Source organism: Vigna umbellata, chromosome 8 (assembly GCF_029865625.1).
Source record: "Vigna umbellata cultivar VRB3 chromosome 8, Vumbellata_1.0, whole genome shotgun sequence".
Classification (NCBI taxonomy): domain Eukaryota; kingdom Viridiplantae; phylum Streptophyta; class Magnoliopsida; order Fabales; family Fabaceae; genus Vigna; species Vigna umbellata.
Window position 1 is genome coordinate 14034539 of NC_142172.1, and position 14239 is coordinate 14048777.

At 29.7% G+C, this 14239-nt stretch overlaps 2 protein-coding genes across 2 annotated transcripts; both read right to left on the reverse strand.

The window, feature by feature from the left end:
• Positions 1-428: 428 nt before the first annotated feature.
• Positions 429-4007, reverse strand: LOC124842970 (exocyst complex component SEC15A). The gene is made up of 2 exons (XM_047319590.2): positions 3805-4007; positions 429-2919 (listed from the first exon to the last, which is right to left on the reverse strand). Exon 2 carries the CDS (start codon positions 2903-2905, stop codon positions 536-538), a length of 2370 nt encoding a protein of 789 aa, XP_047175546.2. The 5' UTR covers positions 2906-2919; positions 3805-4007; the 3' UTR covers positions 429-535.
• A 1783-nt stretch (positions 4008-5790) lies between these two features.
• Positions 5791-9430, reverse strand: LOC124842975 (copper transport protein ATX1-like). The gene is made up of 3 exons (XM_047319594.2): positions 9282-9430; positions 7880-7955; positions 5791-6284 (listed from the first exon to the last, which is right to left on the reverse strand). The coding sequence occupies exons 1-3, from the start codon at positions 9291-9293 to the stop codon at positions 5983-5985; spliced, it is 390 nt and encodes a 129-aa protein (XP_047175550.1). The 5' UTR covers positions 9294-9430; the 3' UTR covers positions 5791-5982.
• Between the last annotated feature and the right edge of the window lie 4809 nt (positions 9431-14239).

A 14239-nucleotide genomic window follows, 5' to 3' on the forward strand; every position in this document is an offset into this window, starting at 1 on the left:
ATTCTCAATTGACCTAGAGTGATAGCTTTAAACTATAGCTTTGAAATTATGATGGAGCCCTAGGGCATTTTATACTAACATGAAAATAAAAGAGGGAGAAAAAAATGCACTAATCTTTATTATTTCTGATTGAATCGTTTTAAATATCCCAGAATGTAAATATCCTAATGCCTGAGAATTAGTAAATAGAAAAGAAAACAACTAACAATGTTGAATTTGTTATATTAGACAGTATCCTCTTATTTTGGGACCAAATCATGGTCATTATTAGCAGCAAATCCTCATAAATAAGATCAAATAAATACTAAAGTTGGACTCTGATTCCAGCAAATTTACTTGATAACTCCAAAAGTGCTTCATCCAAGCAGTAATAAACATTTGATAAACAACGTTTCATGACAAATTAATTCAAATGATGCACAAACAAATCAGAACAATATAGAAAACATGTTCATTATGAAGTTAAAACATCCACAAGAAACGAGAAAAATACTTCAACTATACCCCACTTCCTCATGAATGTTTTCAAATCTTATTAACTGAAATCCTTAAGTCGCTTTTTGAGAACGTCCATTGATTTCTTCCTAGCACTTTGCTTTGCATTTTTATTAGCAAGGCTTCCAAAGATTCCATCTGGAGAATCCTTGAACTTATCAAGGATGGCAGCCACCTTCTTAATTTCAAGTGCATAATAGTTTTTCTCCCATATATCAGGATTCAGGAAGTTCTCTGGTTGACTACTTAGCAAAAGATTGACTAATTGACGTGCTTCTACCAAGCAGTTCTTAAAACTAACTTCATTGTACATTTCTCCCAAACCAGCAGAATAGAACCTCTCCTCTGCAAAATTTTCTATGATCTGAAGATCATATTCAATATTTATAACTGCATTTACATTAAATCTTTTAACACTATCACTAGAGAAAGCTGCCACTATTGAATTTGAGATGTGCTCAAAAGCACCACTCCCAACTCTGTACACAGAATCCAAGGGTAGAATTTGTTGTGCTGGGGACATGAAAGAGTCAAGGTAAATGATCACTTCATGTATGTAGTCATTTCCATTCTCATTTGTCTCCTCGGGAGTCCAATTAACACTATCAGAAAGATTCATAAACTCGCTTATCTTTGTGTTCACCAGACTCTGTAGGGCAATGAAAGCTGCCTCCCTGGATGTCTTCAAGACCACCTTTGCAGTTAAAGTAGCTTGAGGCCTTCCAACTGATCGTACTGGGATGCCACACAGTTGGGCAGCATGTCGAAGGAAAAAATCACAGGCTCTTTCAAGAACAGTTATGTTTGCAGCAATCTGCATGAGTTGAGGTACAGTGATATTGCCACTGTTGATTTTCTCAAGTAATGTTACATTTAGTACATCAATCAGGAACTTGTCTAAATACTTTTTCACAACTTCAAAGAAATTCACTTGTATGCCATAAGATAAGTAATCGACAGAGCCTTTGATGAATGATCTCACAATGCGACAAGTATCAGGTACCATGGAGGAGAAAGGTGCAATGTATGGAAATTCTGGCATGATATCAGATGTTTGAAGATTAAATGACAGCACAATATTCTCATAGTCAGTTTCCTTTTTTATCTCCATTTGGTCATATGGATCATTACCAAAGACATCCACAGTTTGTAGCCGGCATTCTTCCAAAAGAAGCATGTGGTATTTGTCACAACTACTATCAAGAACATCAAGAAATGTGCTTATTTCATATCCATAATGTCTAAGAGTAGATCCAAACAGAGTGACATAATCCTTCACCAGGAGAAGATGGGGGGCAGATTCCATACAAGAAAACTGCTCCTCCAACAGTGAAGTCACTTTAGCCACAGCAGTCTGCCACATTGTTTCAGCCTGATCAGCTTCAAGGAGGCCCCCAGTCGTTCTAAGGACTCTATCCTCCACTATAAAGAATCCAGCAATTTGAGCAAAATATGTCTGGAATGATTCAACAAAAGGCTGTGCTGAAGTTATCTCAAGGTCTGAATTCAATTGTAACAACCTATTGGTATAGTAATATTCACGAAACTTGTTTAGGATACCCAGGCAATCATGAATATGATAAGCGCGATAAAGTGGTGTAAGATCAAACTGTAAAACTGAATCTTCTTCAACTTCTTCAGCATCTAAAGAATAACCTAGATCCCCTAGTCCTGAAATACTTTGCTCCTCAACCTTCCTCTGTTGTTCTAGCATTTCCTGGTCCTTTTGACGAACTGTCACAGCTAGACCAATTGCTGTTTCCCCAATATTTTTAGCAGAACTCCTTATATCAACCATCCACTCATTAACTTGGATACACATTGTCTTCTCAATGTGCAACTTTATAACAGGAATTCTCTTCTCTATGACCTCTTTGAGAATTTTTGCAGGAATATTCTGTGTGCAACTTTTCTCAATTAAATCCAAAGTTTTCAATGCAGAATAAAACTGACCTTCTGAAATATGGCTGTTACACTTTACACAAAGCTCCAGCACCTGTATACAGCTCTTCGTCACTTCTATAGCTTCAGTGATATTTTTCCTAATAGAATACAACTCAAGAAGCCCTTCAAGCTTGGCAAGAAGGGTGCTGCCAACCTGCTGCAACTTAAAATTGTCACTTTGGAGCTCACTCTTCAGCTTCTCGGCATCAACTAACACACCACGAAGCTCATCAACTGCAAGGATGAATTCATCGTAGTGGGTCTTGCACATCTCCTCAATTTCTGCTTCCTTTTGCTTAACCACATATGTCAGTTGGTGAAGAAGCCCCTCAGGCCGCCCCATTTCGAAAGAGAGCCTCACAAGGGGACCAACATCATCTCCATTTGCAATCAAATTCGCCATAACCTTGTCCTCCCCTCCATTACCATTCTCAATAACACCTCTCCTCTTTGTTTTCACATCCATGATAACATGAATCCCTGGAATTTTGACAACACAATTCTCAATAGAAACCAAAGAAATACCAAGTTTATAACTATTCCAAATATTCACAACTTTTCCTACCACAAAACTCATATAACTTATCAAATATAAACAATCAATACAATAGCAGTCAGTCACACACCACTGAGACCAGTAATTCACTCTGCAGGTTTACTTTGTACAAGTTGAGAAGAAAAAAAAGAAAACAATTAGGGTTTGTTTGATTCTCTTTCACATTTTAGTTTTAAAACTGTTTGCTAGAGTAATATTCCACACCACTCAGCCAGTAATCAATTTCTCATCCAAAATCTAGAAAGTTTTGAGAATTGTTTAAGAGTGAGATGTTTTCATTTTGCTCAACCACTCACTCAATTTTCCACCCTCCCTATGCATTGCACCATCCTCAGCCAGCTGTCTGAGCAACCTTGTGCAGTTGTCTTTCAAAAACTAAAAACAGTTTTGAAAATAAAAATAAACACACCCTAAATCAAGCTTGATAGAAAGCATAAACCAATTAATCCGGAGATCAACAAACAAATTATTTTACCTTTACAAAACATAAAACAAAAAATCAAAGAAAATAGCAGACATCGGTAATTCACCAGAGCGCAGGTTACTATGCTTCCAATTATACTTCATAACAGTCAGTACAGAAGATACAAATGCCATAAAAAAAATATCCAAAATAAACAAAACCCAGAAAAAAGCTAGAAGAACAGATTAACAACAGCACAAAGGGAACTTAAAGATAACATTTTTAGAAAGAAAAGACTTAAAGAAACATGATTTGTGAATAGATTTGAAGACCCAAATGAAAAATAAAAAATAAAAGATGTAAGGAAAGTAGAAAGAGAATCAAAGTAAGTAGGAAACGACCGTACCTGGTCAAGCTATGAAAAGGGTGCCTGTTAGCTTAGGAATGTGAAGCAAAAAATGGAAGTTAGAGAGTATTTTGTTTGTGTTGAAAAGGGGACGACAATTCCCAGGTAGCAGTGAAGCAGAGCCAGCGTGGTGACACCACTTCACCGCTTTGGCTACACTCGCCGTGAATCAAATTCGCCGGCACTTTTTTCTTTATGAAATAAAATGTCTTAAAATTATAAAAAAAAGTACCAAAAAAGTTGACAATAACAGGTAATTTTACGATATCACCCTTGTAAAAATCGTAAGCAAAACAATTTTGTCTCCACCTGTTTAATTTTGTGATTCAAATGGGTTGCTTAATTAGGATTAGGGTTATGGGATGTTGGCTTTTAAAGCTAAGGTCTATTATTTTAAAAATTTTGAAAATTATGGTATTTTATCATTATATTTAAAAACTAAAATTAATTTTATCTATATGACCTAAATTTAAACAAAAAAAAATAACTTTTTGAATTTAGGAATATCTTTTAATTTTCTTTTAAATAATGAAAGACCAAAGTAAAGAAACTTCAACATTGGAAAAATATGAAGCAAAGTTCATACAATAAAAAGCAGGTAACAAACTTATTGTTGGCTAATTGTTTTCCCTTTAAGTTTACACAACTCAATTTGCATTATGTCTTGCAAATTAAACTTAAAGATGTAGTTTTCATGATCACCTATGGTGATTGTGATTTCCAATATATTCCAAATTAAATTCTTTTTCTGATACCTAAGGAAACAGTTGGGTCACTGGTTTATTTTTGTTAAAAAAAATTCTTAATTTTTAGTTAAAATTAGTTTTTTTTTAACTGTGATCTAATTTGATATGATAACTTTTAAAATGTTTGAATTTAATTTTTTTAATCAAATTTTGTTAACTTTATTTAATGTTTTAAATTCATTGAATTTAATTGTTTACGTAGTTTAATATAATGTTAACTGAGAAATAGGATTGAAATGTAAAATAAATTAATACATTTTAAGAAATTTAATTAAAATTAGATAAAATTTTGAAAATAGACTAATTTTAATTTTCATCAAAAATTAAAAAATAAAAATCATATTTAACTTTTTTTTATCTTAAATATATTTTACTTTAACATTAAAAATAAATAAAATTCATTGTTTTCGTGGATAACAACACGTAATACAACTTTCCAAGATGCAAAACTTTGACCTGCAAGGGTGCCTTCAAGAAAAAGGGAAATGTTAATTTGTTTGGGAACTATGAACAGCAATGTCCATGAATCAGTATGTTCCAACAATAATTATTAGTTTAAAAAATAGTTAATTTTAAAGAATATCAAATTAAAAATTAATTAAATTTAAAAAGTATTATTTAAAAAATAGTAAAATATTATTTTTTTTGAAAAAATAATTACTTATTAAAAATAAAGCAATTTTTTATATAATAACGTAGACAGTTTAAACTGTTTCTTACTCACAGATAAATATAAATTAATCTCCTCTATAACTGCCTACACATATGTAAAAGTTTGAGGGATTTTCTGATTTAGTTTTTTTTTTTTTTTCATTTCACAATTTTGTTTTCTTTTAATACTCATTACTACTCATGCAGGATCGGTTCATATCTAAAAGTTTGCCGGTTGTCATGTTTTCTGTGTTTTTCACATGTTTATATTTTATATGTTTTTACAAATTAAATTAAATTTAATTTGAAATACGTTTATATTATTTTTTTAAGTTTATTATATATTTTTTTAGGAATGCTATAATGTGTAAGTTATACATAGTGTAGTTATTTTGTTAATACTAAATTTTAAAATATTTTAAAGTAATAAATTGATTTTATTAATCTAAGATATTACAGAAAGAAAAAAGAATTTATGAGGTGGTTAGGAGGTTAGGGAATGTTTGTAACCGTTAGCAGTTCTCTTAACTGTTAAAAAGCGCAACCTTTTGAAATATTAAAAGATTAAGACAGTAAGAAGAGACCAAGAGAAATACAAGTTCAAATTCTTAGTTATAACATGCTTGAAAAGTGTCTCATATGTGAAACTCAGGCCAACAGTTATTGCAGATTATATATCAGTAACATCACACAAAATATAACAGCTGATATGCAGAAAGCATGTAAAGTACCATTTGAAAACAGACCTACTTTCACACAGAAAACTAGAAGGACAAATGCCTTAGGCAACAGTTTCAATAGCAGTTTCTGAAGTCTTGTTTTCAGGCTCAGCTGAGGCAACAGGTTCAGTTTCTGAAGGCTTGATTTCTGGGGCAACAGGTGCAGTTTCTGAAGGTTTGGTATCATTTTCAGCAGAGGCAACAGGTGCAGTTTCTGAAGGCTTGTTTTCAGCTGGTGCTTCATCCACCCAGAATGCAGTCTTCTTCCCAGTTTTGGAAACAGCTTGCAGAACTTCATCTGCTTGTACATTTCCCTTCACTGTCACCTTCTGCTCCTTCAGATCAATGTCAAATGACTCAACACCTATATAACATTGCAGAAATTTTGAAGGGTTAAAGGCCATTAACACAGCTAAAAGGAGGTCAATCTTGAGTGTTCACTGTTGTCCCCTTCGCTTGTTTCTGACTGGAAAGAAGAAGTAAAACCTCACATTTTCTCTTTATAAGAAATGACTGAAAACGTGAACATTAATTTTTCCTAGAAAAAGAAACACAATGTGAAGAGCTTAAATTAAGCTAAATGTGCACAAGGAAAAAATTTTCCTCTCTTTTAGTCAAGTAACAAGACACTAGTAGCTTATTTCTATTAAAAAAAAACCTTTGCAGACAGGGCATATTATAATTCGAGGCAGCATATTTTCTTCTTCTTTAAACAAAAACCATAGAAGCAAGTTAACTATGAGACTTGTAAAACTTAATTATATAAACTTCAAGCCATAGTTTTCAATTTCCCATTCAATCAGAGGAAACTGCCACAACACTTATGGCTTGAGTAGGTGCTGATTTAGCAATATTAATGTGTCTCTTCGCCAGGAAAATGTCATATGTTTAGTTTAAATGTTATGCAATGTCAGAAATTACAAAGTTGATGCTTGTCATAGATGGCAATGACAATGTTAGCTATGAAATGTTCCAGGCTCAGAAATATCAGACCAGTATAGTAAAGGAACATGATCTTTTTATGGGAAAAATCAAAGTTTCATTGAATTGAATTGTGACCCTTCAGAAAGAAACTTTCTTTTGAAGGTAAAGCATAATGGACATGGAATGGAACAAAACTTTTGCTTGTCATATCCATCTTAGAATAATGTAAGTACCAAAAAGGGCTATTTCCATCACATTGAGTGTCACACGATAATTAGGAAAATAAAAAGCCTTTGAAACTCCATCAAACATGTCTCAAGCATCAATGTGATCATATTAGATATTAAAATACAGATAAGAAACTAATTCTCATGTACATGCAAAGAATATGAGTAAATTCAGAAAAACAATTGAAAATCCTAAAGTGGTTATTCACAATACCCACCAACAAAAGATCATGAATTTAAAGGGGAATGTTACACTAATACAACCAACCTAAGACTAACGTCTGAAATAACAGACCTAAAACTCCCAAATGAATAAAAGTAGAATTGTTAATCAACTAAGGATGGCTTTCATTGGATCTGGGTATAAGCCACATCAAATTCAGACAACATTCTAATAACCTGTGCAAGATATTACTCATGGTGATGTCTCAGAGTCAATTGTGAACAGGAAAAGCACACAATCATATAATTACAGCCTAAAAGTGAAAGCCAAGAAGTTTAAGAAAGGAAGAACCAGAACTTCTGGTGCTTAACATTAAAAATGACATTACGCTCATTTGAAGTATTTTACAGAGGAAAGAAATGGAAAAGAACTTCTGAATTAAGAAAACAGCTGACAAACACTTAAAAACAAAATACTTATGGTAATTAGATTGTGAATCACGCAGGATACTTTAAATGAAAAATTGACAAGAGCACGCCCTTGCCATAAAAAATTGGCATGCAAGATATTACGTTGTTACAAATACTAGACCACTTTTATTTTGGATCAGATAGTAGCAAAAAAATTAGCAGGAATGAAAAATACCTTCCATTTTTCCCAAAACCCTATTCACTGCTCCAGCACACCCCTGACATGACATACCAACTTTGAGGACAACAGTCTGCAACCACAATGAGAAAATTTAGATTGGAAGAGTAGAGAAAAGAATAATTAGTCTCATCTTAACCCCAACATTCATATATGAAAAAACAAACTCATAACTAAAATCTAATATGAACTTGAATCAATTTAAGAAAGGGAAAGAAATGGAACATGCAGAGGAATTGAGCATATAATGGCATCGAACACAAATGTAGGAACAAGAGATTAATATACTATAATTTGTGATGTGAAACAGAAAAGAACGATCCCTTTAATTGATGCTGTAAAAGTGAGATGCCAGTGACCTTATTACATCTGATCTGACATAAAACTAGATTTTGAAGGTTCAGATATAATAATATAAACATCAGGAACTCGCAAAGTGGAGTCATATTCAAAGCCAGTCAGAATCAACTAAAAGCCAGTCCTGTAGACTAAGCAAAAAACAGAATCAACTAAAATCCAGTCCTGTAGACTAAGCAAAAAACAGAATCACAGCTTTTAATCAGTTTATTGCAATAGACTTTTAATATAATGGGGCCAGAAACTAAGACTTTTAACAAACAAGGAAGGGCCAACCATTGTTACTTTCTTACTATTAGATTTGAAGTTATATTTTAATCAGTTCGTTTGCAAGAAATAATGTTAGAATTTTATATCTAGCAATTATATTCTTTATTGGAGCAAATCATCGGGAAGAAAAATCATAAAAAGTGATAAGAACATCAGATATGTTAGATACAACCGTTGAGGACAAGTTCTGCAACTATTTGAAGAGAAATTGAAGATCCATGAAAACTAAATTAATATGAACAAAACAACAAAACCACTTTCAACTTTAACCCTTCAGCACTGAAAGCATGTATCTGCAACTTGTCAGAAGGATTCTTATGAGCTGATGTTGAACCTTCTCTAAATTGAAACTCAAAATTGCAAACCCAATAAATTGCAATACTTATTAGGATTCTTGACCTGAAGGAAAAACAAAGCTTTGAAGTAAAATCGTATTTTTTTTTAGAATTAAACTTCATGGGCAATCACATTTCAAACAAAAGATTCCACCTTTGCCTATATATAAAGCAATAAAATCACTTTTCCCACCCAATCCTTAAAGGTTGCTAAATTAGTAATCACTATAAACAAAAACAAAAAGGTATCAACATAATCATGATCTCTCATCTCAAAACTCGTCAAGTTCAGCACAAACACCAAGAACAAAGAGCCATGCAAAGCAAAAATGCGAAAAAAAGAAAAAAAAAACCCAGAATCACAATGACCAAGCACAAGAAAACTGAGAAAAGAGAAAAAGGACAAAAAATAAAAGAACAGGAAGTGGGTTGAGGACCTGAGAAGACATTGTTTTTCTATGCAAGAAAGTGAAGAACAGAGAAGGAATAATAATAGATTCAAAAACTGGGTGGTAATGGAATATAGAGGTTTGTGGAGAGTGGTGCCTTTATAGCCAAAAAACCAAATCCCCACGATGAGAGTGCGTGTAATGCAAGACATAACACTACCATCACGCATCAGAATTTGGTGGGCCATTGCAGTTTGCTACATGCATTACAAGAGTAATTACAAGTGTTTTAATCTTGTTTTTGGATAGTTTATTGTTTTTTTTATTAATATCTTTTAGTTGTTAAAAGAATATACGTTTCTAAAACAGAAAAGAACTTATTGTAATCACAGAAAATATTAAATTGTATATGTTTAATAGAAAAGTTTTATAAAACTCAACTTTCGAGTTTATAATTTTATATATGATGTTTTTTTTTTTGCAAAATATAATAGCTATAAATATATTACAAACATATTTATTATTTATATTAAATGGTCATTAACCATTGTGCCAGAAACAGTAGTTTTAAAAAAGAGAATGAACTTACCAGTTCAAACTATTTACTTGATCGGTACAAAGTGAAGTCATTATCATCAAGAGAACTCAGGCGCTGTCTGAATGATGATCGGAAGAAGAAAATAGTAAAATTTTGTAGAGATAAGAAGAAAATTGTAGAGAGAAGGAAGAGAAAATGAAAACTCAAAATGTTGAATATGAAAGGTACATACAGAAAAAGTGACACGAAGTTTGAAATTTTGCTTTAAATATTATGTTGTCACTCAGCATTGCACACTTATCTTTCACTTTCTGAATTTCATAAACCTTATACCTGTCTTTCACTGCATGGGATTTTAAGGATCCTGACATATATCATTATATTAATAGACTTAATGTTAAAACAAATAAAAAATAAACTCCTTAAAATTATTAACATAATTATTCTAATTTATATAAAAAGAGTATTATGAATATGATTTGAATAAAAAAAATTAATAAAGATGTTTATTCTCTGATACGATGGCAACGTTTTTGAGGCACAACTTTTGAGAGATAATGGTTTGATGAAAATACGAAAAACTATGGAAAAGATAATGTTGTAGGCCTAATGGATAACGAAGGAAGTAACGTTAGATGCATACGATTTGTTTGAAGAAGGTTGTCCATTAAGTAAAATTTTTGTGGTGCTAACAAAAATTGAATCCACAATCATAAAGCGAGAAAAAAGAGAGAGTTAATTCTAGATATTTGATTTCCAATCCTATATTTATTTAATGTCTATATTTTTTAATTAAATTTGTTCTATTATTATTTTTATAGTTTTATACTTTATATAGATAAATTTAGAAAATACTCTTCTATAAGAACATAATTTGTTATATTAAAATATTGAAGAATGATCATGTTTTAAATTTATTGTAAATGCGAAATAATTTTTTTAAAATTAGGTCATAAAACATCAACTTTGACATCTCATTTATGTTGGCATATAAAATTCATCAATCATTTATATTATATAAAAATTTATAAATAAAATAAAAAAATATAAGTCATGAGAGACCAGACAAAACTTATTATACAAATTATACTTTACAAAATATAAAAAAATTATACTTATTATAGAGCATAAATTTAAATAAATACATAAAAATTATCTACGAATCAAAAGCTAAATAAGTTATTTCATCCAATAATTATCAATATTAGTTAATTAATTGTTTTAAATAAATAAGTTAACTTTATAATTATATAAATAATAATATACATTGCTCAGTGATGTTATTTTTAAATGAGTTTGCTTAGCGGCCTTATAAATATATGGTCACACTAAAAAATAATACAATAATAATGTAATTGAAAACCAATAATAAAAAATATGAATAAAATTTTAGCAGATAATGACATTTTTATTGTATTTTTTGTGACATTGTTGGGTTTATGATGCAATAAATAAAACCCAAAAAAAAATATTGATTATGATGACTGAGTTACTTAAACAAACAAACCACTCCTAACATAATTTATTTAAGTTTTGAATATGGTGAAAATAATTTTTAATCATATTAATTATGAGTATAATCTAAATCATAAAATCATTAGTTTAGATGATTTTATATTATCTATAAGTGTAAAATTGTAATATTTAGCATCATTCCCAAAGTATAAGTGTGTGCCATGTAACACACGTTAACAAACAACTTAAAACTATAATATGTTAGAAGTCTATCATATACTAAATTATGTGCAGGATGTACTTAAAATCCTAAGCATTTCACAATTAATTACTATTAATACAAAAAATAATATTAAATGACATAAATTTGTGATACCTAACAAATATATATTTAACTTGAAACAAGCTTTATTAGATGTATAAGATAAATAACAAAGATTTATAGATTTATCTTTACTTTCACCTTTTAATTATGTCTAAAAGATGGTAGTACTTCATTATTATTTTGAGTTCCATTAGAGTTTTATCTTTATGAAAGTGTCTTGATGGAAGGAAGGACAAGTATTTAAGCTGTACTTAATATCGATTCCTAAACGATTTAAAATTATTGAATATAATATAAATATAAATCGTCAATGGATGTGTAAGAAAAACAAGGGAGGGTCATCTCCCATGAAAGGCTTAAAATACCGATGATTCATTTTAGAATTTCGTTATTAACCTCACGAACATTGTCAATTATCATACATTCAATGTATTGTTTGTTTTGGAAACTGAAATTTCATCGTATGTTTTATCCTTAAAAGATATTTTGAAAATATAAGAGAAGTATTTAAACTGTATCAAACTTTGACTCCTAAAAGATGTGAGAATATTATGTGTAATATTATCTATTAAGTTTTAATTAACTAGAGCTTTTAGTTGAATATATAAAGTTGTAAGAAGTGATTAGTATAATCTAATTATTTGTTTTAGGATTTTCAAAAAGTTTAATATTTAGTTTCTAATTTTAAATACTTTCTAAATCTAAACAATATTATAGTATATTATTATTTCTTTAAATGATTATTCTTGAGCAGTCAAAGGTTGATGAGGAGTGACATTAAAATCCATAATGTTAGATGAGTGAGTTGCAAGCACATCACAGCCAAAAGTAATCATAGTTGTTAACATCTCACATCTTTAATAGTCTTGTTTTCACAAACTTTCTTTTCATCTTTTCCTAAGAGTTGAATCTGACTCAATTTTTATTTTAAAAATATAACATGTTATTGAAGCAGACAACCAAACATAACTAGTGCTTAAAAATATAATACATGACAACACCTCTTTTATATGACAACAATTTTTTATTTTACATTATGTTAGTAGCTAAATTTCAATCCAAAAATTAACATTTATATAATTTATATGTGTGATCATAAATAATCTTTTAAAGAGAAAAAAAATTCTTATAGGATGTGTTTAATAGTATTAATTAAGTTAGTTAAATTATTTATAGTCTTTCACTTATATTTAAATCTTATGAAAACAATTATTTGAAACGTTTGAGGATTCACGAGTTATTACAATTCCACCTTATTACGATCATTTACATTACATTTCGGTAAATTTATCTCTCTCTCTTTCAATGTATTTGTTCAAATAATTTATTTTATTGCTTAATTTCATTTTCTTTTCCATCATTAGTTTCTTTTATTTTTCGTACTTTTTTATTATTTGCTTGTAAATGTAAATGTATATCGTTCTATAAAATATTTTTATTTTTAACAATATCGGTAAAGTTCAAATTTATACAAAATCAACGTTTAAATATATGATGAATAATTTACCATAAAGATGAGTTTTTGTTTTTTCTTTTAAAAAAAGGAAAATGACACTTGAACAACCATTTTTGACAACATTTAGACACGCACACACGTGTCAAAATCTGAGTGGTCCAGTTGGAAAAATTAAATGAAAATGGACCACTCAGATTTTGACACGTGTGCGCGTGTCTAAATGTTGTCAAAAATGGTTGTTCAAGTATCATTTTCCTTAAAAAAAACTACTTCCCAAAATACTTATAAGATTGTATTTGTATTGATGATTTAATTAAGTTTTAAATCTCTTAGAAATTTAAGTATTATTAATTGAGTCCTATTAATTTTTTTTCTATTAAATACTCAAAACTTTATATTTTTTAATTACATTTCTGTCATTTAATTTTTTTATTATCTAAATAATTGTTATATTATCCTATCATTTTACTTATTTGTTTTTAGGTATTAAAGAAGTATGATGTGGTGTGATTAATATAAAATTATATTTGTTTTTTTATTTAAATACATTTTAATTTTTTTGTAATTAAATTTTGTTCTAATTAAAATATTAAAATTTCCAAAGAAAAAAAAATTAATTAAAGCTTGTTTTTTAACTTAAAATTTAAGGAAAAGAATATTGTATTTTGGATGTAGTGGATGGAGCATAAAATAAAGCGTGTATGTTTGTTATTGAGTGGAATTCATTCCTTAAAGCAGAATTATGCCGTACAAGAAATGTGTTTGCAGTATCCAACACCAATGGATTGTACTTTTCTTTGCTTTCAAAAACTGGGTTGTACTTGGCAATGGATTCCAAATGAAACAATGTAGTACAAAGTACCAATCCTTAGAACAGTACCAAGAAACACAGAGAGAAAGTAGATGACCTAAACATGTCCAATAACTAACCACTGCTTCCAACCAAATCAATTACCTTTCTTTCCACCAAATTATGTTTGAAATTCACAAATTATGTTGTGTGTGTGAGAGAGAGTAATTCTAGTTAAATTAAACATGAGAATAATATTGGACTTATGATTAAACTGTATATAAATTCATTTGAAAATATATTAATATATATGTTTTTAGATTTTTAATTTGTGTATAAGTTAATTGTAGTTTACCAAATAAACCAATTTAATATTTCTTTTTGCTTTTCCTTTTCTAAAAATATAAATAAACATATAAACATAGATTTTTTTACAAAACAT